The 24,338-nt window shown below is 45.3% G+C and overlaps 1 protein-coding gene across 1 annotated transcript; it reads left to right on the top strand.

Annotated features, from left to right (window-relative positions):
- LOC310644931 (RNA-binding Raly-like protein) lies at positions 1-22,777 on the top strand (the record flags this gene model as incomplete). Its single annotated transcript, XM_083370267.1, has 7 exons — positions 1-109; positions 6,614-6,692; positions 16,643-16,693; positions 16,846-16,994; positions 18,454-18,567; positions 19,823-19,983; positions 22,570-22,777. The coding sequence occupies 7 exons, from the start codon at positions 1-3 to the stop codon at positions 22,606-22,608; spliced, it is 702 nt and encodes a 233-aa protein (XP_083226393.1). The 3' UTR covers positions 22,609-22,777.
- Positions 22,778-24,338: the final 1,561 nt, after the last annotated feature.

The following is a 24,338-nucleotide window of genomic DNA, read 5'->3' as shown; positions in this document are numbered from 1 at the left end:
ATGACGGAATGTTGGGAAGCCAAAGGAAGCGAAGGAAGTTCCTCGCTGGAAGATCGGCCGCCTCGTAGCAACTGGGCAGGGAAAAGGGCCAGGCGGACCAGCCAGCCAGGTGCTTTTTCAAGCAGGCTTCTTGCCATCTTTGGCCTGTTTTTCCCCTCCCTGCTTTTGAAATATTGGTGTGTATATGTGTGTGTATACACACGCACACACAGTATGTGTATATGTATCTATCTTCTCTTTCTCTCTCTTAGTCTCTCTCTGTGTTTGTGTGTGTGTATGTATATATCGATACGAGTAGTATATTTTCTTGTGTATCCAAGTAGTATATTTTCTTGTGTATCCAATCACGCTTGGCCAAGAAAGAATATTATCTTCTCTCTCTCTCTGAGTGTGTGTGTGTGTGTGTATCTATATGAGTATATTTCCTTGTGTATCCAATCACGCTGGCCAAGAAATAATATTATCCCCCCCCCTCTCTCTCTCTCTCTCTCTGTGTGTGTGTGTATCTATATGAGTATTTTTCCTTGTGTATCCAATCACGCTGGCCAAGAAAGAATATTATACTCTCTCTCTCTCTCTCTCTCTCTCTCTCTCTCTCTCTCTCTCTCTCTCTCTGTGGTGTGTGTGTGTGTGTATCTATATGAGTATATTTCCTTGTGTATCCAATCACGCTTGGCCAATAAAGAATATTCTCTTTTCCCTCCCTCCCTTTCTCTCTCTCTCTCCCCCCCTCCCTCTCTCTATACAGAGGCAGGAATATCTCTTTTGAAGTGCATAGGATTGAGAACCAGCTCTCAAAAGAATATAGAAGTTGACTTAGAGCCCTGAGGACTAGTAACACTGCATTCTTTTAAAGGATATATCTACTTTTTGCAGCCAAGGGAGACAAAAAGGCATTTACAACTGTGGAGGAGTCACTATCCTTCCTCCCATCATTTTTTCCGGTTCCTTCCTTTTTTCTTTTAAAGGAGCCGGGATGTATTAAGCTGCTGGAGGCCTTGCATAATTACTCTGATTTTTTTAAAACAAAAAAATAAAAACCACACTGCTTTTATCTGTAGAAATCTGCTTGTTTTTACTCATGATCTGCTGAATAAGCCAAAAGGATGTGTTAAGCCAACCACCAAGGTTGACAAGCCATGATGGTTGCATTCTTTCAATTGTTGTTGTTGTTAGCTGCGAAGTCGTGTCCGACCCATCGCGACCCCATGGACAACGTTCCTCCAGGCCTTCCTGTCCTCTACCATCTTCTGGAGTCCATTGAGGCTCACGCTTCCTGCTTTAGTGACTCCATCCAGCCACCTCGTTCTCCGTCGTCCCCTTCTTCTCTTGCCCTCCACCTTTCCCAGCGTTAGGCTCTTCTCCAGTGAGTCCTTCCTTCTCATTAGGTGGCCAAAGTATTTGAGTTTCAACTTCAGGATCTGGCCTTCTAAAGAGCAGTCAGGGTTGATCTCCTCTAGGACTGACCGGTTTGATCGCCTCGCAGTCCAAGGGACTCGCAGGAGTCTTCTCCAGCACCGTAGCTCAAAGGCCTCAATTCTTTGGCGCTCAGCCTTTCTTATGGTCCAGCTTTCAATTCTTTCAATACAAAAATATAAAATCTCGTTTAGTTCTCAGCATAATATTTGAACTCAGCCAACTCAAATATTTATAAAGTTGTTATCTAGCTATTATTCTAAACCTCTTGAGATTTTGGGTGGCGATCTTTCATTTCTTTTTCATTTCTAGCAGGAAAAAAACCCTCGGTGGGCAGTCAGCATGATTCTTCCCCCCCCCCCCCATTATCATTACTATGAGATCCTACATTTTCCATGTGTAAATTTGCATGTTCCTAAAGTCTTCACTTGTTTTTATTCTCAAGAAACCTCTCAAGGGTGGAAGGAATGAAACAGGTACAAAATATATTTTAGTTGGTGGCATCTGCTGCCTGAACTAATTCATTGCCCTCAGATTAAAAGAAAATTAATCCCTGGCCTCACAGCGCCATCTCCTGGTAATAGAAGGGAAATGTTATGGTGCAAAACCTTTCGAAAAATTGTTCAGGTTTTAAAATATTGATTGTAGTTTTAATAAGTTTCCTTGAAATCATGAGAACATTGAAAGTGAGAGAAGGGTAATATCTTAAAGTTGCAGAGCTTTAGAAACACTCTTCTAGGCACTAACTTAGCCATGCGTACAGCAACTTGATTTTTATTACATCTCATTTTGTCTGCACGCTAATCTGATTTTTATTAGGTCCATCTAGAATACCTTTGTAAACAATCTAGCATTTAAACAATTGTTACATTATTTTAATATCTTAATAACTATCACACAGCAGTCTAGGATTATAGTCATTTACCAGTTAAGTAAACCTAAATTTTTAACCCTTTTATATGTTGTGGTATAGGTTTAATTCTTTATTTTAGACTTTTTTTTTAAAAAAAAAAGGAAGATTCCAGAATTTTGCAGTCCCCCCCCCTTTTCCTGCTCTTTACACCCAGGATGAAATGACTGTAATTTTCAGGCACTAATGTGAAAATATTAAGGAGAGGAGACGAACTGAATGTGTGGGAGGGAGAGTGTTTAGGAATTAACCACTATAAAACTGTTGCAAAACATGGATCATGTAAGCTCCAATACGCCTATTGTTTGGTTCCCACCAAGCACTTGGTGCCATCTAATGCACAGGGGTCTTCAAACTTGGCTCTTTTATGACTTGTGGACTTCACCTCCCAGAATTCCTCAGCCAGGCATGCTGGCTGAGGAATTCTGGGAGTTGAAGTCCACAAGTCATAAAAAGGCCAAGTTTGAAGACCCCTGTGAATCTAGCACCATATTCATTTGAATTGCCCCCAAAGCTTCCACTTGGGTGATAGAGCACATCAATAAAGGCTATCTATTTACCTTCTGGTAAATGGGAATTTTGTCACTGGCTATGTATATTATGGCTGCTAAGTTTGTTACTTCATCTATCCAAGACCCCTGTGGCTCAAAGGGATCTCTCCCCCCCTCCCCAGTTCTAATCTAAGAAAATTTGTTTCCCACAATCCCTGCAGAAGACAAGAGATTTTTCTGCCTCAGAGATAAAAGATGGGGCTCTCCTTCTCTGAATGACAGGTTCATCTATCTCAAAGTAGAATGTTGGGAGCAATTCTTCACCATTTCTAAAGAACTGCCCAGCCTGCTGAGAAGATGGAGAGCCAGAAGAAGAATTAGAGTCACAAGAGATAAAAGAGCTTCAGAGTTGTCTACCTTGAAAATAAAGATTTCAGAGTCGGGCAATTCTAAGCCTTGAGAAGAAAGTTATCAACGCGGAGGAATGTTGGTTTAGGTGTGGTTAATCTTTGGGCTGCCAAAATCCAACTGGCCATGAGAGGGCAGAAGAGAGGGGCACGTTTCCACCTCTGCTTACCGCCACCTCCTGCGGCTCTGGCATTCTGCAGATTAGCTCGGCTAACTCTCTCAAACCTTTCCTTCTACCTGGAACGTTAAGCCAATTTTGCTCACCTGGATCCCCTAAACATGGGTTCCTCTGGGTTTGTGACACTGTCTCTGGTACTTTTGCAAATCGTAAGTCTAGCACAGGGGTGTGGGCAATTTTAAGACTTGGGGACTTCAGTTCCCCAGAATTCCCCAGCCAGCATGGCTGGCTGGGGAATTCTGGGAGCTGAAGTCCACAAATCTTAGAAGCTGTCCAGGTTGGACAACCCCAGCCTAGCACATCTGACGGACACCGATGGGACAAAATGTGGGAAGCAACAACAGCTTCGGAAAGCCGGAGCCCGCAGATCCTTGGAGGGCACAGACTGCAGAAAGCTCGGGATTTCTTTTGAACATCTGCTCTCCGCCTCATCCCCAAGGTGAAAAATAGCTGGCTAGACAGAGCAGCAAACCTCTTTCTTTTTTCTTTTTTTTCTCCTCTCCTCTGGATCTCCCACGTCCCCAGAGACACATACACCACTTGTAAGAAGACCCCAGCCTAAATCCACCCTCCCCCCACCCCCACCCACCCCCAAATAATACGGGAGCTGCTGGTCAGGATGGATGGAAGCTCTAGTCTCTAGGCTGTAAAAAGAAAAAAAAATGTCCCCTGCCCGTGATGTGGAGATGGTTTGCTTTGCCTGACCCCTCCCCCTCCTGTCTAGCAGCCATCACCCCCACCCACCCCCCTGACAATGGCAGTTGGTACATTCCTCGGGTACAGGATTCAAGCTGGAGATCTGTTGGTTCCATGAAGAGAGGAGGGGTGGGTGGTGGGGGAGAGAACTGCTGCCCACCAACCTTGCTGGAGGTTTGGAGAGAGACTGAGAGACTTGGCACTGGGTCTTCCTTTGCTCCCCTTCTCTCTCTCCCCCCCCCTCTCTTTCTCTCAGGTGGCATGAAGGGCGCTGGAGATGTGAGTAACCCTATTTTGTTCATTGGGTTGGAGGCAGGGCTTTCCCCCACCACCACCCCAAGACAAGGTGGCACCAATTTGGCTGCCAAGGCGGAGGCAGCCAGGGGAAAACAGGCAGGGAGGGAAGAGGTGGACTAAGCCTTAGCGAGAGGATGGGGTGGGGGGTTTGCTTCCACATTTAACCGCCCCCGCCCCCCGTCCTTCTTCTGGATAGGATACACAGCCATTTGGGGGAAGAAGAAGAAGAAAGAAAGAAAGAAAAGCAATGCATTGCCCTTTGCGATGCAGAATAACCGGGAGGGGGATCGTGGGGGGTGTGTGGGTGTGTGTTTGTGGGTTTTTTTTTTTTTTTGGAGGGAGGTTGTTTCTTGCTTGGAAACAAAGCCTGCCATTTGCCCACCCTCCCCTTCTTTTTCTTCTTCTTCTCTCTACATAACCAACCCTTTGGTTGAAAGAAAGTTAGATTAAAAAAAAGGCCATGAAAATGGTCACGGTAGAGCGATAGATCTTGGCAGGGAAGGCATTTAAGGTAATACCCGTGACCTACCGAATCGTAGCCGGAAGGCAATCAGCATCTCTGGAACCACGGCAGGCATGTACGGGCACGAGGGTGTGAATGAGAGTGTGGCTTGGGGAATCAAGCTTCTTGCTCTTAAGCTTCTGTCTAACACTGCTGTCTATATTGGAAGTTCTGCCTTTCTCAGTGGCTTGGCTTGCATGGCGTACTAGCCGGGTATATTTTAGCTAAGAGACTGGTGGATCCCGCTTGGGTGATCCAATTCATGGCTCGGTGTGACCATTATACAGAGAGAAGATTGGGCTGGATTAGTAAGCCATGGGTGAGTGCAGGGCTTTTTTTCTCATAAGAACGCTCAGAACGGAGTTCCGGCACCTTTTTTGGATGGAACCTTGTAGGGTAGGCAAGGTGGGCTGTATGACATGTGTGAGTTCCGGCACCTTTTTCTTTTACAAAAATAGCACTGGGTGAGTGTATCTGATGAACAGATTGAGAAACACATTTGTGCACCCCAGTTTTGCCCTGACAAGGGATGAAGATAAAAAAACAACAACAACAAATCTCTCCTTTGCCTGGTAGCATAAATAGCTTTCAGGATTCTGTCTGCAGACTTAGAGCAATTTCCTTGAGACAAAAAGGGCTCTGCTTTGTAATTGTCAACTGTGGAATCCTCTTCCCAGAGCTCAAAAAAAAAAAAAAAAAAGCAGAGAACTCATTTCGGAAATGGTGGTAGCCAGAGTTTGATAGCACCAGAAGCAGCAGTCAAACGGCTATATCTTGAGAATGTTCCAAGCAGAAATAGATGCTGGGGTGTGTGTGTGTGCCATCATTAGCTGGAGGTGGGTGGGAATCCATCTGGAATGGACAAAAAAAAAAACGGTAGGAGTAGATTTTGGAAGGGCAAACTTTGTCTCGTGTATTCAGCCTTCCCACGTTCCCTTGAACGCTCAGATCTGAAATGCAAGGCCTGCTGATTGCTCCAAGATACTCATCGCTCTAGGTAAGTATAGGAAGCAACCCCGCTTACAGTTCCTGGTGAAGGAGGTACTTCATCTTTGAAATGCATTTTTGGATTTTTAGTGCCGCTGAAGAAACACGGCTCTTGTCTCCCCCCCCCCCCCGGCAACAGAAAACAATAATTCTGTATCAGAAAAAAAATCGTGACTCATTCTTTGCAAGCTAGATGGAAAAGAAGTAAGATGATGTTTGTTCAGAAGGAGCATCTTTTTCCCCTCCCCTGGGGGTGGTGGTGGTTTAAATGGTGCTTACATTTGCATCTCTGCTGTCAATGCTCTGAGTGTAGACTCTAATTCCATCTTCAGACAATTCCATGGCTAACAAATAGCGCAGATAGGCTGAAAAGATATCCGTGCCTTTTGTTTTCAACTGTCTTCATCTGGGTGACAAAAGGGTCATGAGCCATGGTAGCGCAGTGGTGCAGTGGCTAGAATGCGGTATTGCAGGCTAATTCTGCCGAGTGCCAGCAGTTCGATCCTGACCGGCTCAAGGTTGACTCAGCCTTCCACCCTTTCCAGGTTGGTAAAATGAGGGCCCAGGTTGTTGGGGGCAAATAGGCTGACTCTGTAAACCGCTTAGAGAAGGCTGTAAAGCACTATGAAGTAAGTGCTTTTTCTTTAGCCATATCTGCCCACTCCTGCTTGTCTTCTTGTTTGGCTCTGCTGTTTCTCCTTTGTTGCCAATTTTTCCTTTTTCTCTAGATATAAACATGGCCCGAGAGCCTAAATTGAGCCATACCAGGCCTGGTCAGAAGAGGCAACACACCGGGAGTCTGTATCCGTGAGTCCACTGCACCCTTGTCGTTTCTCTCCCCCCCCCATTGCTGCCATTCTCCCCAAACCTAACCTTGATTCCTAGTTTAAATTGCTTAGAATGGTTCCATTAACAATCTCCAGATTGGCCCAAACCCAGGTAGGGCTGGAATCAAAATCAAATCTCCCTAGAGACTGGATTAGAAATACCAAATTATATTTCAGAGATGAGCATACAAATAAGCAAGTTAAGACCAGTTCATTGATTTTTAGAAGGTGAGAATTGCTTGAGGCACAGAACGTCCAGTTCTTAACTCTTACCTTCATGGTCCCTTCTAGCAGCGGATTGCCTTCTTTTAACAGATCCTGTGGATTGTGTGTTCATGTTCACAACTGGGGCTGGATGGTGAAGGAAGAGGATGTAGTTTTCCCAAATGATCCTTGGTAGCAACACAGAAAGCTAGCAGCAAATTCGAAAGCAAAGAAATAGGAGTTTGGGGCAGGATACCTAGCCAACTTTCCATCTAAGTACCTTAAGGACATAGGCCAGGGGTAGTTCCACCTTGGCTCTTTTATGACTCGTGGACTTCAACTCCCAGAATTCCTGAGCCAGCCACGCTGAGGGGAAAGGGAGAGGTTTCCAAGCTGAGCCATGCTTGCTCAGGAATTCTGGGAGTTGAAGTCCACGAGTCATAAAAGAGCCAAGGTTGCCTAGCCCTGGCCTAGGTAGTTTCTCCTTGTCTCCTCAAAACTATCCTACAAGATAGAATAGGGTGGTTAGTGACCCCAGATTCCCCAACGAGATTCAGGGCTGTATGGAGATTTGGACTTCTCTCCGGTCCATCCATCCATACATCCAGCCAAACAATCAATCTTTTCCACATATTCTGTGATGAGTTTCACTGAAGCCGGTGTAATATGGTTTCTGAAGTTCTTGATATGACACAAATTGGAATGTGACTCAGAATCCCTTAGACAGGAGCCCACCTGTTTTACAGCTCTCAGAATTAAAACTAGCAAGCTGGAAAACAATTAGCAAGTATGTTTCTATGAGAATAGAAACATCCTTCTCTCAAAGCTCCTGTGGACACTTCCCCACAGCTGCTTTGCACCACTCCTGAGTCAACGTTGCAACCCTTGTTTCCAAGTCATCTGAACAAATTCCTTCTTACTCAGACGTGGTACAGAAGGATTTGCTACGAATGCAGTTTTGAAACAGGAGCATCTCATGCCCCTGGAGAAATAAATGAAGCCAAAAGAAAAGAGAGAGCCAGGAGCTTTTCCCAATCCTCACTTACGTTGTTCTTTCTTCTTTGGAAACCTGACTGATTGTTGCAGAAGTCCCAAGATTTCAAGGATAATTTTAGGGAAATTTGCAAACAATGCCGAGGACTTGGGGAGTGAAGGTGGTAGCTGAATGAAAGGGTCCTTGGAGAGAGAAAATCTACATCCAACGATGTCCCACATCGGGACATCAAAGTTACATTTCTAGGCTGAGTTTACTTACTTAGAGTAATCCGGTCTTCCTCATCTGTGTCCTTCAAGATGCTTTGGAATTACAATTTCTGGAGTTTTCGGCCTTTCTAGCTGTGAGTTTTGAGAGATTTGGTCTCAAAACAACTTAAAGGCTGGGTTAGATAAGGATGGATTAAATTAATGATGGCTAACAATTTCTCACAGGGACCAGTTCAAAAATTGGCAACTCTAGAGAGAAGAAAAAAGGCATCTGGGCTGCCAAACTTGTGTTCAGAGCTAATTTTGATCCAGGACTACTTTCTGGGCTTAGTAACCTAAAACAGGATTTACCCAGAGGGGATCAAATGCTTGTAGGGCAGAGAAATCCTTCATTCTCTTCCCCCCGCCCCACCCCCCAGGTCATTCTCATTCACTTTGGCAGGAGAGAATTTAAAAGGAGAGAATAGATATCTTGGAGGCATTCTCACGATCATCCTTAATTAAGAACATGTGAATATCCTACCGTTTGTTGAAAAACAAACAGTAAAAAGGTGGTGAAATCCAGAGTGATGGTGGAGATGCTGGCTGGCCTAGAAACCAGGAGACTGAGTTCTAGGTCTGCCTTAGGCATGAAACTATCTTGCTTAGCAATCAAAATTCTAGTTTCAATTGTGGTCGTATGTCGAGGACTATCTAATCCTGTTTTCTACTTGCATGTGAGCACTGCTAGGGAAAGCAAGCAAGCTCTTTTTGAGCAGAGAAGACCAAAGCAGGAAATTGCCCGATGTACTGTGAAATTGACTAGATTGATTAGGTGTCATCAAGTCCTATATTATCATTTTTACTTCTAGTGACCACATAGATCGATATATTTTTTTTAACCAGGACCAATTTCCCCGTGAAATTGACTACAAGCGATGATGATGAAACAGACTAGATCAAGTTTTCAGAGAGATTTGCTTGTGAGGTTGACAGGAAAATAGACAAAAGCATCAAGGAAGAATGAAGGCCAGAAAAATAGCAGTTTCTTTATAAAAACAAGCAAACAAAAAAAACAAAAGCTGCATCACAAATGCAGGAAAGAAGAATGGATTGTTTCAAAAGCTCAACTGAAAAAATATGTCAGCAGCTGGAATGTGCAAAAGCCACGACTCTGGCGAGTGAAACCTCCACCTCCCACAATGAGTGGCATGTCTAGCTTGCGTTCCAAACACAAAAGTCCCCATGTTGTACTCTTTGTCATGCACCTATTGAGCCAAGACCTTTTTTTGGAAACTCAACACCGCTAGGGTGCTGCATGCAATTTAAAAGGTTCTCCAGTGTCAGTCCAGCTTTGCTGTGTGTCCTGGACATACTTCTACAACCAACGTAGTTGATGGCCAAGGGACTTCCCCATCATCCAAGAATATTCACTGACTAAAGGAGAATGTAGAAGTATCAGTGCCATGAAGGATCACTTGGTGGTGGTTCAACCTTGAATTTCATCTTTTGGGGTTCTGGCCTCTTGAAAGGTTTAAAGGAGTCAGTGGTCGGTTCATTTGTACATTCTGATATTTTTTTATCTAATACAGGGTTATCCAACCTTGGCGACTTTAAGATCTGTGGACTTCAATTCCTAGAATTCCCCAGCCAGCCATGTTGACTGGGGAATTCTGGGGATTGAAGTCCACAGATCTTAAAGTCGCCAAGGCTGGATAACCTTGATCTAATAGGATTGTTTCTCTATATCTCTGGAGTTTATTTATTTATTTATTTTATTATTGGGACTTATATGCCGCCCTATCTCCCGAAGGACTCAGGGTGGCTAACAACAGTAACATATAATAAATACAGAAGTTAAGATAAAAATTAAAATTAAAGGCCTCTGTACAATAAATTAAAATTAAAATAAATTAAATTATTTTAAGTTCCCAATAGTTGAAACTTTTGTCTTGTGTATTCAACTGGGACAAGAAACCCAAATCATGAACTTTCGGTGTCCATCAAGTGCTACCAAGTCTGCGTAACATTTTGTAATAATTACTTATAACAGACAAGGTGCTAGTGTAATAAAAAGGTAAAGGTTCCCCCGCACATGCGTGCTAGTTCTTTCCGACTCTAGGGGCCGGTGCTCATCTCCGTTTCAAAGCCGAAGAGCCAGCGCTTGTCCGAGGACATCTCCGTGGTCATGTGGCCGGCATGACTAGACGCCAAAGGCACACGGAACGCTGTTACCTTCCCACCGTAGTGGTCCTTATTTTTCTACTTGCATTTTTACGTGCTTTCAAACTGCTAGGTTGGCAGAAGCTGGGACGAGTAACAGGCACTATGGCCATGGTAGGCAATGAGAATTGTAATAATATTAAGCTTTTAGTTTGAATGATATTAGTGTATTGTGTTAAGGGGTTGGCTGTGGAATAAAATTTGAGTGGCTGAATTGGAGCCATTGATCGCCTCTTGGACTAATCTATGGCCAGGGCTGTTGCAGGGTCCCAGATTAATGGAGCCATCCCTCTTGAAGCCCTCAGAGGAGAAGCAGGATAGAAATGCAATGAATAAATCATTCATATCAAAGGATAGAATCAACAGAAGAGCTGATGTAGTATCGGGTAAAACTCACATGAAGCATTAGTACCACTTTATAAAACCTTCGTAAGACCACACCTGGAATATTGCATCCACTTTTGGTCACCACATTACAAAAAAGATGCTGAGACTTTGGGGGGGAAAAGTGCAGAGAAGAGCAACGAAGAAGATTAAAGGATGATGAAGACTAAACATATGAAGAAGAGTTGTAGGAACTGGGTTATGGCTAATCTAGAGAAAAGGAGGACTAGGTTTGACATGATAGCGGTATTCCAATATTTGAGAGGCTGCCACAAAGAAGGGGGGGTCAACCTATTTTCCAAAACACCAGAAGGCAAGGCAAGAAACAATGGGTGGTAACTAATCAAGGAGAGAAGCAACCTGGAATTAAGGAGAAACTTCCTAACAGCGAGGACAATTTGACCAGTGGAACAGCTTGCCTTCAGACATTGTGGGTGCTTCATCACTGGACTAGAAGACCTCCAAGGTCCCTTCCAACTCTATTCTGATTGACATAGTATCCATTGTATTTAGGAAGCCCTGTTTCAGCTTCAATCATATAAAACTAGGCAGGAAGAGATATTATCCTCTGGGCTAGCCCTGGATAAAATATACCACTTTCATGCTAAATAAAATATCGGTCCATCAGCCAGAAGGCTATTTTCTCTGACAGCCATGTGCTTTCAGAAATGGCCGCAGATAAAAGAGCAAGCTTTGTGATCTTTTATCACACGTAGATTTCCTCCTACGGCTTGATCCTCTTAAGGGGCTCCTTTTTGCTGCCAATAAAAGAGATTAGTTGATGCAATAGATTGGGGGGGGGGCTTTGATGGGATTTATGTATGTATTTATTTATTTAGGGCTGGGGAGGAAAATGACTTGGTTTCAGACAGCATTTCAGTGAGAAGTCAGTGCACGCAAGGGGGAGGGTGGGATAAAGTGGGGGGGGGGGAAGAGAGAGAATGCAGTTGCTGGAAGCTGATTTCCCATCTCCCTGGATTCTAGTGGAATCTGGGAATCATTTGCTAGGAGAAACCTTTTGATGATCTCACAGTGCTAAGGGACACAGCTCTGAAGTGAATCTGTTTCTAGAGAAGTCTTCTGGGCAAAGCGGAGCTGGGAGAGGTACAGATGCGTGGACTTCAACTCCCAGCTGGCTGGGGGATTCTGGGAGATGAAGCCCACACATCTTAAAACTGTGAAGGTTAAGAAACACTGTCAAGGTCAGCTGAGGGCCCTTCCAGGGTAGACTTTGGAGACAAGTCAGATGACCAGATTTTCCCAATGCTTTGTATCACAAAAGAACTAATGGGTTTTTGTTGTTGTTGTGTTAAGCTTAACCAAGTATGAAACTAATCAAGCTTAGGGTGTGATCTGAATTAAATCACCACAGGTGGTTTAGTCTAACTGGCTACGCGGGTGGTGTGAATGCAGTCAGAGCCTCTTAGACATAGCACGTTAACATGAATTTCCCCTACAAACGAGGCTGATTATGTTACTCAGGAGCCCCAGAATCTGGGGAGGATCAAGAAAGCCCCCTCCCCAAGTTCCCGATCGTGGGATATACACGAAACTGCAGCCTAGGTGCCTTTGAGAGAACTTTGACCTGTCAAGAAGGTCTCATCTCAGTCACAAATTGGTCCTTCTGGAGAGGGGAGCAGCCAACAGATGGAAGCTTGGAAAACAAAAGGCCTTAACAAAGAACACAAAAATAACTTCCAGGGGAAAACAATAGCATCTCTGCACAGCCTTTCTGGAATTCCTGGCTTGGTCCTTCCTCCTGGCTGCCAGCAGCTGCCTCTCTGTGCCTTTAAAAGGAGGAGGGTTGTTTTTATCAGCCCTCGTGAGAGGTTGGTAAATCCCTCCAGGATGCCAGACTTGCTTTCTGCTCCATTTCAGGATTAGACATCCTGGGAATTGGCACCCCGCTGCTTTCGGGTCTCAGTCTTTGGGTATGGCATGAGTTGGCACCAACTGACCTGGAGGAGCCGTGTGCCATTCAGAGGACAGCAAAAGGCGAAGAACACAAAGGCGAGGGGGGGGGAATAAAACCTCAAAGCCTGCCCAGAAACACACTGCCTAGAGAATTTATAGCATTAAAAGAAAGCCAGAGTTGGAAGGGATCTTGGAGGTCTCCTAGTCCACCTCCTTACACAAACGAGAGACCCCATACCGTTCCAGACAAATGTCTGTCCAATCTCTTCTTGAAAGCCTCCCGTGATGGAGCACTCACGACTTCTGGAGGCAAGTCGTTCTGCCGATTAATTGTTCTCGCCGCAAGACAATTTCGCCTTAGTTCTAGGTTGCTTGTCTCCTTGGTAGGTTGTCCACCTGCTCCTTCTTCTCCTGCCCTCAGGTGCTTTGGAGAATCGCTTGACTCCATCTTCTCTCCGACAGCCTCTCAAATACAGTAGTACCTTGGAACTCAGCTGCTTTGAAACTCATTGAAAGCATTTTGACGTGAAAACTTGGTCCCGATGCTCATTTGTTTGGTACTCAATGCACTAGCTAGAACTTGCCAGTGTCAGCTACCGTGTGACTCACTACATTGTTCCTTATGGGGGGGAAATTTGTTCGGTGTTCATCGCGCCTCCCGGAACCAATGAATGGTGAGTACCAAGGTACCACTCCGCTAGAAGCCTGCCGTTATAATTTATTATATGGCACCAGCATCTCCAAACGAAAGCCTGCCCCAGCAGACGCCCTTTTCCCATTTACAGGTCCTGTTGATCAACCCCTTTCGCTCCGAATGCCTTTGCGCTGGCTTCTCTGCCTCTTTGCAGCTGTTCTTCCAGGAATGGCCTGGGGTCTCTCTGCTCTGCCCAAGCCAGGACAGTGGAGCAGCGGAAAAGCACCTCGTTCCCAAGGGAGGGTTGTGAGTGAGGTTTGCCCGAAAAACAAATTAGGGAACTCACCCAATCTCTAGGCTCTGGATGCGAATATTCCAGGAGCCAAGAGGGCCAGGTTGGCCTGCTTTAATACCTCTGGGAGTGGTGCCTATTAGAGGGAGTTCTCAACTTACGACCACAACTGAGCCCAACCTTTTTGTTGCCAAACGAGAGAGCTGCCCAGTGAGTTCTGCCCCGTTTTGCGACCTTTTTTAACGTAGTTGTTAAGGGAATCCAACCACACTGGTTAACTTAGTAACCCGGCTGTTAAGTGAATCTGGTCTCCCCCATTGATCTGCTTGTCAGAAGATCGCAAGAGGGGATCCCATGACCCCGGGACGCTGCAACCGTCATAAATACGAGTCAGTTACCAAGCGTCTGAATTTTGATCATGCGACCGCGGGGATGCTGCAGTGGTCGTTAAAGTGTGAGTCACTGTTTTCAGTGCCGTTGTAACTTTGAACGGTCACTAAAACGAACGGTTGTAAAGCGAGGACTCTAGTGCAAGAGCAAAGAGGTGCAGGCTGGCCCGTTTTAATGCCTCTGTGAGTTATTGGGAAGTGCTGCCTCTTAGTAGAAGAGTTGCAGATTAGGCCTTTGTGCTTTCACCAGGTACTTTCCACTTCAACTTTCCATTTCAAGGGTAGAAATCTATTTTTGTATTGTTCCACTGAATTGTGTAGCCAGCACCCACATTAACGAGAGTCTAGGTAGCACGTACATTTAAGACATTATGGTTATAGCAATGTTCACATTCTGCATCCATTCCCTGGTGCAATCACGGTGTATAGCCCTGGCAATAATACATCCTGAACTAGAATATTAGTTCCACATGCTCAGCGTGATTGCTCTCGGTTTCCAGTACACTGCCCAAGTAAATGTCTTCTAAAAGCCACCGTTTGCAAAAGAGGGCTGCTCTGCATAATCACGGTGGGTTTCTCTGTTCAAATACAATGTCTAAAGTGCTCAATCGCCGTTCCTCTCTAGGCCATATCGAAAACAAGCAAAAGAGCAGGGGAAAAAACAAGGAAAAACGGCATATCAAAACTGAAACACGCATATTCACGATAGGGTTACTTCCCAGAACTGAAAGACAATTTTCTCTCCTGCTTCTACTAGGAAGAGAAAACCAAAGGGAGAAGTTCCCTACTTTTGGAAAATCGGAAACGTAATTCCATAGTTGTGGCTAGCGGTTGAGTCTACCAACTCATGATAGGAAAGGGAACACAAGCTGTTTCTTTTGCTCTTGAACTTGGAAGAGGCTTAGAAGCATTTTGCATTCATCTGAAGTGCAACTTCAACCTAGCTGTACATGGGTCAGCCTGGAGTGGCCAAGCCAGAGGAAAAGCAAAGAAAGGGATCAAAATTCAGACCTCTGGCAACTGGCACAGACCTAGGAGTCACCATTGGCAACCTTCCCAGCCAGCTTCCGGTAGCCAAAGTCAGTGGAGGAAATTGGATTTGCTTAATGACCTGCTGCTTTGTTTAACAGCTGTACGGATGAACTTAATGACCATGGCGAAAACTGTTTGCGTAAGTGGGCGTTGCTCACTCAGCAACAGAAGTTCCAGTCCCCGCTGTCGTAAGTTGAAGACCACCTATGTGGAAAAGTCAACAGGGATGCTTTGCTCAAATGCTTTCCCCTGTTCTTCTGAGCACCTTCCCTAGTTCACACAAGCAGATATTCGTGAAATCTGTTGCGCACTGTAGAAGCTGTGTTACAAGGACCTGGCACTCATGAAATGGAACATTCTAGTTTAGTGGTGGAAAGAACACGATCTAATCTATTGCCCCAGAAGCCATGCCATAAGCGTGGAGGGAACTCATGGACCTTTTAATAGTTGCGTACAGGAGGAATGTTGGCAGATGTGATCAGGAGGAAAAACTCCACCTGTTTAAAATTCCATTTCCAAGCAAGACACAAACAGGTCTTGCAAGTTTGCCCTTTTATTATTATTATTTTGCAGGTGGTCCCCGTCTTATAACAGTTCATCTCCTGACTATTCGAAGTTACAGCGGCACCGGAAAAAGGGGCTTGTAACACGGCCGTTGCGGCATCCCAACCATCATGTGATTTACAATCAGATGCTTGGCAACTGACTCACATTTATGTCGGTCGCAGTATCCCAGGATCATGTGATCCCCTTTTGTGGCCTTCTGGCAAGCAAAGTCAATGGGGAAGCCGTTTAATAACCGTGTTACTAATTGTAACAAATGCAGTGATTACCTTGACAAACGTGGTGAGAAAGATCATAAAAGAGGGCAAAAATTCATTTAACAAATGTCTCACTTAACATCATACATTTTGGGCTCAGTTGTGGTCGTAAGTCAAGGACCACCTAGACATTCCCCATTCCAAAAGCTTTTCACATGAAGCTTCTCTGAAAATCTGCTGATTATTCTGATCCTGGATCGGATCTTCTGCACTAAAATATAGAATTTATTACAGGCGTATTCATTTAGTTCAGGAAAGAATATGAGCTGACAGCCTTGTGTTTTCCTGCAAAATTACCCTCTGTGAAATTTAACATCACCAGTCTCGGAGAACAGCAAAGTATTGGTTTTAAAGAAATAAATCATGTTTCCCCCCCACAAACACACACACACCCTTAAAGGCGTTTTACACATTTCCCCCCACCTTAAAAATCAAAGGAAGATAAACAGCCTACATTCCAAAGTGGAACCACACTAAAAGCTTATCCGGTCTCGCATTTTGCAGTGTTTGTTGGTTAAAAGAGCAGATTGGGTTTTTTTTAATGCGTTCCAGTCTTCCTTTATTCAAACATGCATGTAGGTGAACGGGTTTGCAGTGGTTTTTAGTATAGACCTTCTTCGATTTGTGTGTGTGTGTGTGTGTGTGTGAGAGAGAGAGAGAGAGAGAGAGAGAGAGAGAGAAAGAGAGAGAGAGAGAGAGAGAGAAAGAGAGAGAGAGAATTATCCTGACTAAAAAAAGAAGATGAAGAATTGGATTAAGATTAAGGAGATGCTAGTTCAAATCTGCTGAGGAAATGGTGGGTTATCCACTCTGGAAAATATGCAAACATTTATAAGTCTTTCTTTTCCTTTGCAGGAACAACTGTGGTATGGATTATGAGCTTTATAAAGATGATTTGCCATACAGGTGAGTTTAGGGCTTTCATCTCATCTCTTTACTTTGTGATTCAACCATAGAGATGGCAACTTCCTTAACTTTTATTGCTCCCAAAACTTGACTTGAACCAAGCCTAAAGAGACCTGTTGTAAATGAACTTCCACTGCCTACCTTTCCTGCAGGATCTACGAATACCAGAAGATCCCTCCTCTTATTGGACACATTCCTATCAAGACTAGAAGAAGCCACCTAGGCCCTGAAAGTAAAACCACCCTGAGCCCACACACAGACTTCAGAAACAACAGCAATTCCTCAATAGGACGTACAAAATGTGAGTGTCTGGGGACTCAGATTTTGGAGCGAGATTTTGGTAGCAAGATGGTGCATTGAGCCATCTTGTAGTCCAAAAGCCATGTTAGTTTAGGGCAGTGTTTCTCAACCGTGGCAACTAGAAGATCTGTGGACTTCAACTCCCAGAATTCTCCATCCAGGAATTCTGGGAGCTGAAGTTCACACATCTTCAAGTTGCCATGGAAGAGAAACACTGGTTTGGGGCAGCAAAAATCAGGACCATGGTTGCATCTTTTCCAACTAATCCGTTTTATTAAAAAGCAAAAAGCTTCCCTGAGCTATAGCTCGCAAAGACCTGAACATCTTTGTCTAATCGAGGTTAAATATTCTTGTGCGCATCATACTGGCTGTCAAAGCAGTCAGTGGTGGTTGGCTGAGCTGCAGTGGGAGCCCATAACACCCTCGAAGATTTGGGATGCTCAGTGGGAGCGGCGACCTGCTTGCTGCTCATCATCTCTAGAGAAAAACGGAAATTAGGGGAAGGCATTAGTTTTTGGGGGCAAGTAGTGGGTTAGGACCCTGAGCTTGTTGATCAGAAGGTCGGCAGTTTGGCGGGTCGAATCCCGAGTGCCGCGTAACAGAGTGAGCGCCTGTTACTCGTCCCAGCTTCTGCCAACCTAGCAGTTCGAAAGCACGTAAAAATGCAAGTAGGAAAATAGGGACCACTCCGGTGGGAAGGTAACAGCGTTCCGTGCGCCTTTGGTGTCTAGTCATGCTGGCCACATGACCACGGAGACGTCCTCAGACAAGCGCTGGCTCTTCGGCTTTGAAACGGAGATGAGCACTGGCCCCTAGAGTCAGAAACGACTAGCACACACGTGCGGAGGAACCTTTACCTTTACCTTTTGGAAGACCGAAGGTGGTCTTCGAATAAGGCAAAAGCAATAGAGAAAAAGAAAACAGAATTCTGGTTGCCTTTTAAGGGAAAAGACAGAACAGGAAATGTAATTTAACCTGGAGGAATGAGAGTGGAAATTTAGAAACTAAAGCAGCATTTCATATTGATCTGAACTAGCCAGCCAATTCAATCAAAGGCGAGAAAGTTCAGGAATAATCTCCCAGGCTGTTCCTATACAAACTCGCTTCTTTTGATGGGTAGGATTTTCTGGGTTTAAAAAACAACACTCTGTATGCGCCCATTTGTGTGTGGTTGGACTTGCAGATAGATATGCACAGGGGAAACAATTCTCCTGATCTTTATTGCTGTGTCTTTTGCAGCAGCTGTTTTCGGATTTTCTGGTTTGCAAAGCTGGGAAATTATCCTGTTCATTAGCACGGATGCAAATGGCTGCTGGCCATAAAACCTAGAACGAACTCCACACACACACACACACACACACACACACACACACCCCTCCATGTTTCCCAGTTCACTTTCTGCAGAGGGTCTTTAAAAGGAACATAGCTCATTCTCCCATCTCTTCCCCTCCTCCCTGCAGTGCGGGCCGAAGAACTGCACTCCATCAAAGGGGAATTAAGCCAGATCAAAGCACAGGTGGACAACTTGCTGGAAAGCCTCAATCGGATGGATCAACAGCGGGAACAGCCCACAGGTGAGGGAGAGAAGAGTCTTATCGAACCAAAGGGCTAGAAGGGAACTTGGGAGACCCCAGTAGTCCAACCCCCTGCCTAAGGGCAGCAGACCTTATATCAGGAGTGGGCAACCTCGGCTCTTTTATGACTCGTGGACTTCAACTCCCAGAATTCCTGAGCCAGCCATGCTGAGGGGAAAGGGAGAGGTTTCCATGCTGAGCCATGCTTGTCTCAGGAATTCTGGGAGTTGAAGTCCGCGAGTCATAAAAGAGCCAAGGTGGCCTACCCCTGGCCTAGGCCGCTTTATGACTCGTGGACTTCAACTCCCAGAATTCCTGAGCCAGCCATGCTGAGGGGAAAGGGAGAGGTTTCCATGCTGAGCCATGCTGGCTCAGGAATTCTGGGAGTTGAAGTCCGCGAGTCATAAAAGAGCCAAGATGGCCTACCCCTGCCTTATACCATCCTAGATAAGCGTTTGTCCAATCTTTCTTTGAAAACCTCCAACAATGGAACACCCAGAACTCCGGGAGATAAGCTGTTCCATCACTCATTGTTCTGTCGGGAATTTTCTTAGTTCTAGGCTGGCTCTCTCTTTAACAAACTTCTACCCTTTGCTTCTTGTCCTGCTCTCTGGTGCTTTGGGGAACAGGTTGACACCCTCCTCTTTGTGACAGCCCCTCAAGTAATGGAAGACAGCTGTTGGGTCACTCCTAATCCATCTCTTTGTTAGGCTAGCATGCTATCAGTAGCATGTTAGACATGCCAGGAACCAGGAACCCCGTTGATTCAGTCCTTGCCCCGAGGTAGAGCCAGTCCTCGACTTATGACAATTGAGCCCAACATTTCTGTTGCTATGCGAGACAGTTGCTAAGTGACTGTTGCCCCAATTTATAGCCTTCTTTGGCAGAGTTGTTGAGTTAGCATCATGGTTGTTAAGTGAAACTAGCTTCCCCGTTGACTTTGTTTGTCGGAAAGTTGCAAAAGGGGTTCTACATGACCCCAGGATGTTGCAACCGTCATAAATACAAACAAGCTGCCAAGCATCCGAATTTTGATCACGTGATCATGGGGGGGGGGATGCTGCAACGGTCGTAAGTCACTTTTTTTTCCCTGGGCCGTGGTGACTTCAAATGGTCACTAAACAGATGGTTGTAATTCGAGGACTGCCTGCCTTTAAAATGTGCATCAGGGATGGGCGAACCCCAAAGCTGCCTGCTCCTTCTTGCTAGACCAGCAGGAGAAACCCCACAGCCAGCATCTCTTGATCTCTCTCAGGCGCCAAGGACAGCAAGAGAAAATTTTTCGCCAGCGTGGATGCTTCCCATCCAGCAGCAGAACCCATCCGGATGAAGGACAGCGCTGAAACAGAGGCTCATCCCCATCAGCAAGAGGTCGACAGTGCAGAGGAGAGCACAGACACCGAAGAAGCTGCCGCGGTAAGTGGGGCTCTGAGCTTTGTGCCAGCAGATGGGATTTTACTGCATTTCCTTCACACTTCAGAGCATCCATCCTCATTTGCCTCCATGGCATATTTATGCTGCTGTTTCTCCTCCTCCTGGTATCAGATGGCTCAGAAGCACTGGGGGGGGAGGGAGGGGGGAGGCAGGGAAGGGCAGAAGCTCAGGGTGGAAGCGGACTAAACCATTCTAGAGGTCTTTGCTCTGGAGGGTAGCTTAGCTGGAAAACACCAAGCCGAAAAGACAATTTTATGGCCGCTCAATTAATGTCTGGGTGTCATCTGCTCAGGTTATTTGTTTGTCAAGAGGGTCTTTGGAGATTCTCAAGCCATCCGCCCTCGTGGTTGTCCCAAAGGTGCTTTTTTTCCAAAAGGCAACTGGACTTTTGTTTTTCCGTGAAGACGTTTCACTTCCCATCCAAGAAATGAATGAACCAAAGAAGCTCCCTGGATGAGAAGGGAAACATCTTCAAGGAAAAACAAAGTCCCGTTGCCTTTTGAAAAAAAAAGCACCTTTGGTCAAGAGGTTGATGCAGTGAAACAGGGAGAATCGGGGGCCCTGTAATTAGGGCAGGGGACCCCCAATTTTTTAGGCGAAGGACCACCCGAGAGTGTGAATGTGCTTCCGAAGGGCGAAGGCAAGGCCACAAAAAGGGAAGCAGAATCAAGAAAATAACGTCCCTGATTTAACTGCAATTAAATTCAATGTAATTAGACAATTAACGTGACTTCTTCTGCATCTAATCACCGGCTCCTTCCATGACATTAAAAATTACAATTTGGCAGCAGCCTTTGGAAGATTCTGTAACCAGCCCAGGCTTTCAAGGGCAAGAGATGAAAGGGCAACTACACAAGGAAGCTGAAATGGAGTCCTTACTAAATAGGATTTACACATACACAATACCCCATTTTACCATCTTTCTTGCTAGAGTTGTTAAAGTGCAGTCGCTAAATTAGTAGCACAGTTGTGAAATGAACCTAGTTTCCCATGGGCTTTTGTTTGTCAGAAGGTTGCAAAAGGTGATCAGAGGACCCCAGTACGGTGCAACTGTCATAAATATGAACCAGTTGCTCAGCATCTGAATTTTGATCATGTGACCACGGGGATGTTAAAACAGTCATACCAAAAATGGTCGTCAATCGCTTTTCCCCCCCAAACAGTCATTAAATGAATGGTTGTAAGCCGAGGACTACCTGTATTATAGCTGCTTTGACATGTTATTCAGAAGACAGCGCAGCTGCGTTTGTTACGGAAAGAATACAGCTCAGCTCCAGCCCAACTGCAGCACATCCAAGTTCAACCTATTTAGTAACGGATAGGGGACCACTAAGGAATCCCAGGCTTGCAATCTAGACATTGAAACAAGTAAAAAAAGCTCAGTAGAAATCATGGACAAATCCACTTCCACATTGTTTTGAAGAGAGCAACACGGAGACACAGGTAATCAAACTCGATTCAAAGGAAACTTTGAGTTCCTTTATTTTCGGACAGGGCTCAGAAAGGAAATAGCCTAAAACTAAAACCTTGTGAGTTGCTGCCAGCTAGTGACGGGGCTTATCCTTCACATTAAACCATAGGTCAGGGTTTTGTTTTTTTTTGGTTTTGCTTTCCCCCATAAACCATGCTTCATGGTTTATTTCCCATGATTTAACGTGTGAATCGAGCTGTTACGGTTTGTCCTACGAAACATGGTCAAACCATGGTTTAACACTAGGGTGAGCGTTCTGAGATCCCACAGCTCCATTCAACCCCCTTCCCTCATTCTTTGCAGCTCCTAAACCATCTCTGAATCCTGTTGCTAAAAACTGGTGGTACGGCTTTCTAGCATTTTGAGTTTGAACATACTCCAAAACAATGGTTCTCAAAATAGGCTAATCCCAGTTCGAAAAAGGAAATGGAGACCAACCTCCTTCTTAAGTCCTGCTGCAACGCTCCTGGCCCCAGCCCACACAGGTCCCAAACATCCTGAAGGGCAACTACATAAAGGTTGTCCATTCCTGGTTTAAGAAAGTGCACGGACCAGGTCAGGTTATCAACAGTGCTGAGTTAATGATCAGATAGCTCACCGTGTAGCCCTTTTGACTTAGCTCCATGGCAGAACAACCTGCATTGTCTACAGAAGGTTCACTGCTCAACATCTGAAGGGAAAACCAGCAAAGATCCTTGAGGTGGCAGATCATAAACTGGGATCAACAACTGACCTGATTCAGCCTATATAGCTAGCTTCTTATGCCAGGAAACACACTTATGAATGCACCCTTTAAAAGTATACACTGCCCCCTTTGGGGGATGTTAGTTACTGCAAGAAATCTATAAGGAAGCTATGCATTTTTAAGCCATACCAGATGCTCATCCAAATAATTCTGAAGATGCATGGGTCTCTTATCACCCAACATTCAGGAACTACAAAATATGCTGCTGTAACTCTAGATATGGTGACCTGGTTCAGATGCCATAGGAAGCCACGGTTGAGTTAAATCAGTCCCACTTGACCTCCAATCTCTTTAAAAGCAGAGAAGCTGCAACTGGACAGAGTTACCGTTTGAGTATTTTGTTCCCTTGCAGGTGAGAAATTACACACCAGATTCCGAAGGAAGCAAGTAGGGAGGGCTACCTTGCTGGGATCCCTCGCCAAGCCCTTCCTTTTCTCTGTATTGCGTTTTCCTCCCGTGGCTTCAGCTCGTGCAGCCTCCAATGTCGCTTCCTTGCAATCCGTGCTGGTTCAGCTGCAGCATGGCTGCTGCCTCTAAGCTGGTGGAGAGCTTCCTGTGTCAACTCAAGGGTGGGCCCTGTGTGCTATTGTAGATTAAAAAAAACCTTAAACAGAGGTCCAGGATGGGAGAAAGGGGAGGGGAAAAGCAGGCACCATGACTCACATTTGAACCAATCGTTGTTGCTCTGAAATAAAACAGTAGCGATGTGCTACAGATCAAACCTGTTCTTTTTTTCTTTTATCGGTGCCCAAAGAGCAATTGCATGTCAGGTCCAAGATGTCCAGATTAATCTTGTCTGCAGACATCAAAGGATGTAGTTTTGAGATTTGGGTTGCACACATCGGCCTAGGCAAGGCAGGGCAAAGATTTTATGGCCTTGAGCACTTCCTTTAGTTTACATTTCATATCTCTAAAACCACCCATCTTCCCGAAGAGGGGCTCCTGGGCCAGGGGTAGGCAACCTTGGCTCTTTTGGGACTCGTGGACTTCAACTCCCAGAATTCCTGAGCCAGCCATGCTGAAGGGAGAGTTTCCAAGCTGAGCCATGCTGGCTCAGGAATTCTGGGAGCTGAAGTCCACAAGTCATAAGAGAGCCAAGGTTGTCTACCCCTATCCTAGGTGATTAATGACAGATGCCATGGGCATTTTCAGAGCAGAGTCCTCTAGTCCCTCACAAGAAAGAGTGGATCTCAGTGATTTAAGGGGTAAAAGGCGTCCAAAGAAACTTCATAAAAACTGCACATACTGTATACACTTTTTGCTTTGATTACTCCAGGAATGTTTTGAAAACAGTGTGTCATAAATGACTGCACACTGCTTGTCTGTTCGTGTACTCACCGTAGCTTATTTTAACCATACTTTACTGAATTAACTATAATGGCTGGAGCTACTGGTTACACTAAATCAGTGTTTTTCAAACTTGACAACTTCAAGATGCATGAGCCAGAATTTCCTAGTTAGCCAAACTAGGGGGGGGGGGGAGAATTCTGGTAAGAGAGTGGAGTGGAGTAGAATAGAGTAGGAGTAGAAACTGCTCCAGATCATCACTTGGATTTACATAACACAGAGAATGAATTTGGGTTCTGACTTAATGCACTTTACAAATTTATCATAAGAATCAATCTTGCCAGATCAGGCCAAAGATGACCAATTAGATCAGGGGTGTCAAACTGCCGGCCCACGGGCCAGACGTGTCATCTGGAAGCCACGCCCACCCCATTGTCAGCAATGGCAAAACTCTCCCGATAACGTTGCTCGATGTCACGTGATGTTGTGAGTTTGATATGTCTGAATTAGATGGGTCTACAGTGGGTTAGGACGTTGAGCTTGTCGATCAGAAGGTCGGCAGTTTGGCGGGTAGAATCCCGAGTGCCGCGTAACAGAGTGAGCGCCTGTTACTCGTCCCAGCTTCTGCCAACCTAGCAGTTTGAAAGCACGTAAAAATGCAAGTAGAAAAATAGGGACCACTCCGGTGGGAAGGTAACAGCGTTCCGTGCGCCTTTGGCGTCTAGTCATGCCGGCCACACGACCACGGAGACGTCTTCGGACAAGCTCTGGCTCTTCGGCTTTGAAACGGAGATGAGCACCGGCCCCTAGAGTCGGAAATGACTAGCACGCATG

The sequence above is a fragment of the Vipera ursinii genome, assembly GCF_947247035.1.
Source record: "Vipera ursinii genome assembly, chromosome: 10".
In the NCBI taxonomy this organism is placed as follows: domain Eukaryota; kingdom Metazoa; phylum Chordata; class Lepidosauria; order Squamata; family Viperidae; genus Vipera; species Vipera ursinii.
The sequence above is the reverse complement of the archived record's forward strand: the minus strand, read 5'-3'. Positions and strand labels throughout refer to the sequence as shown.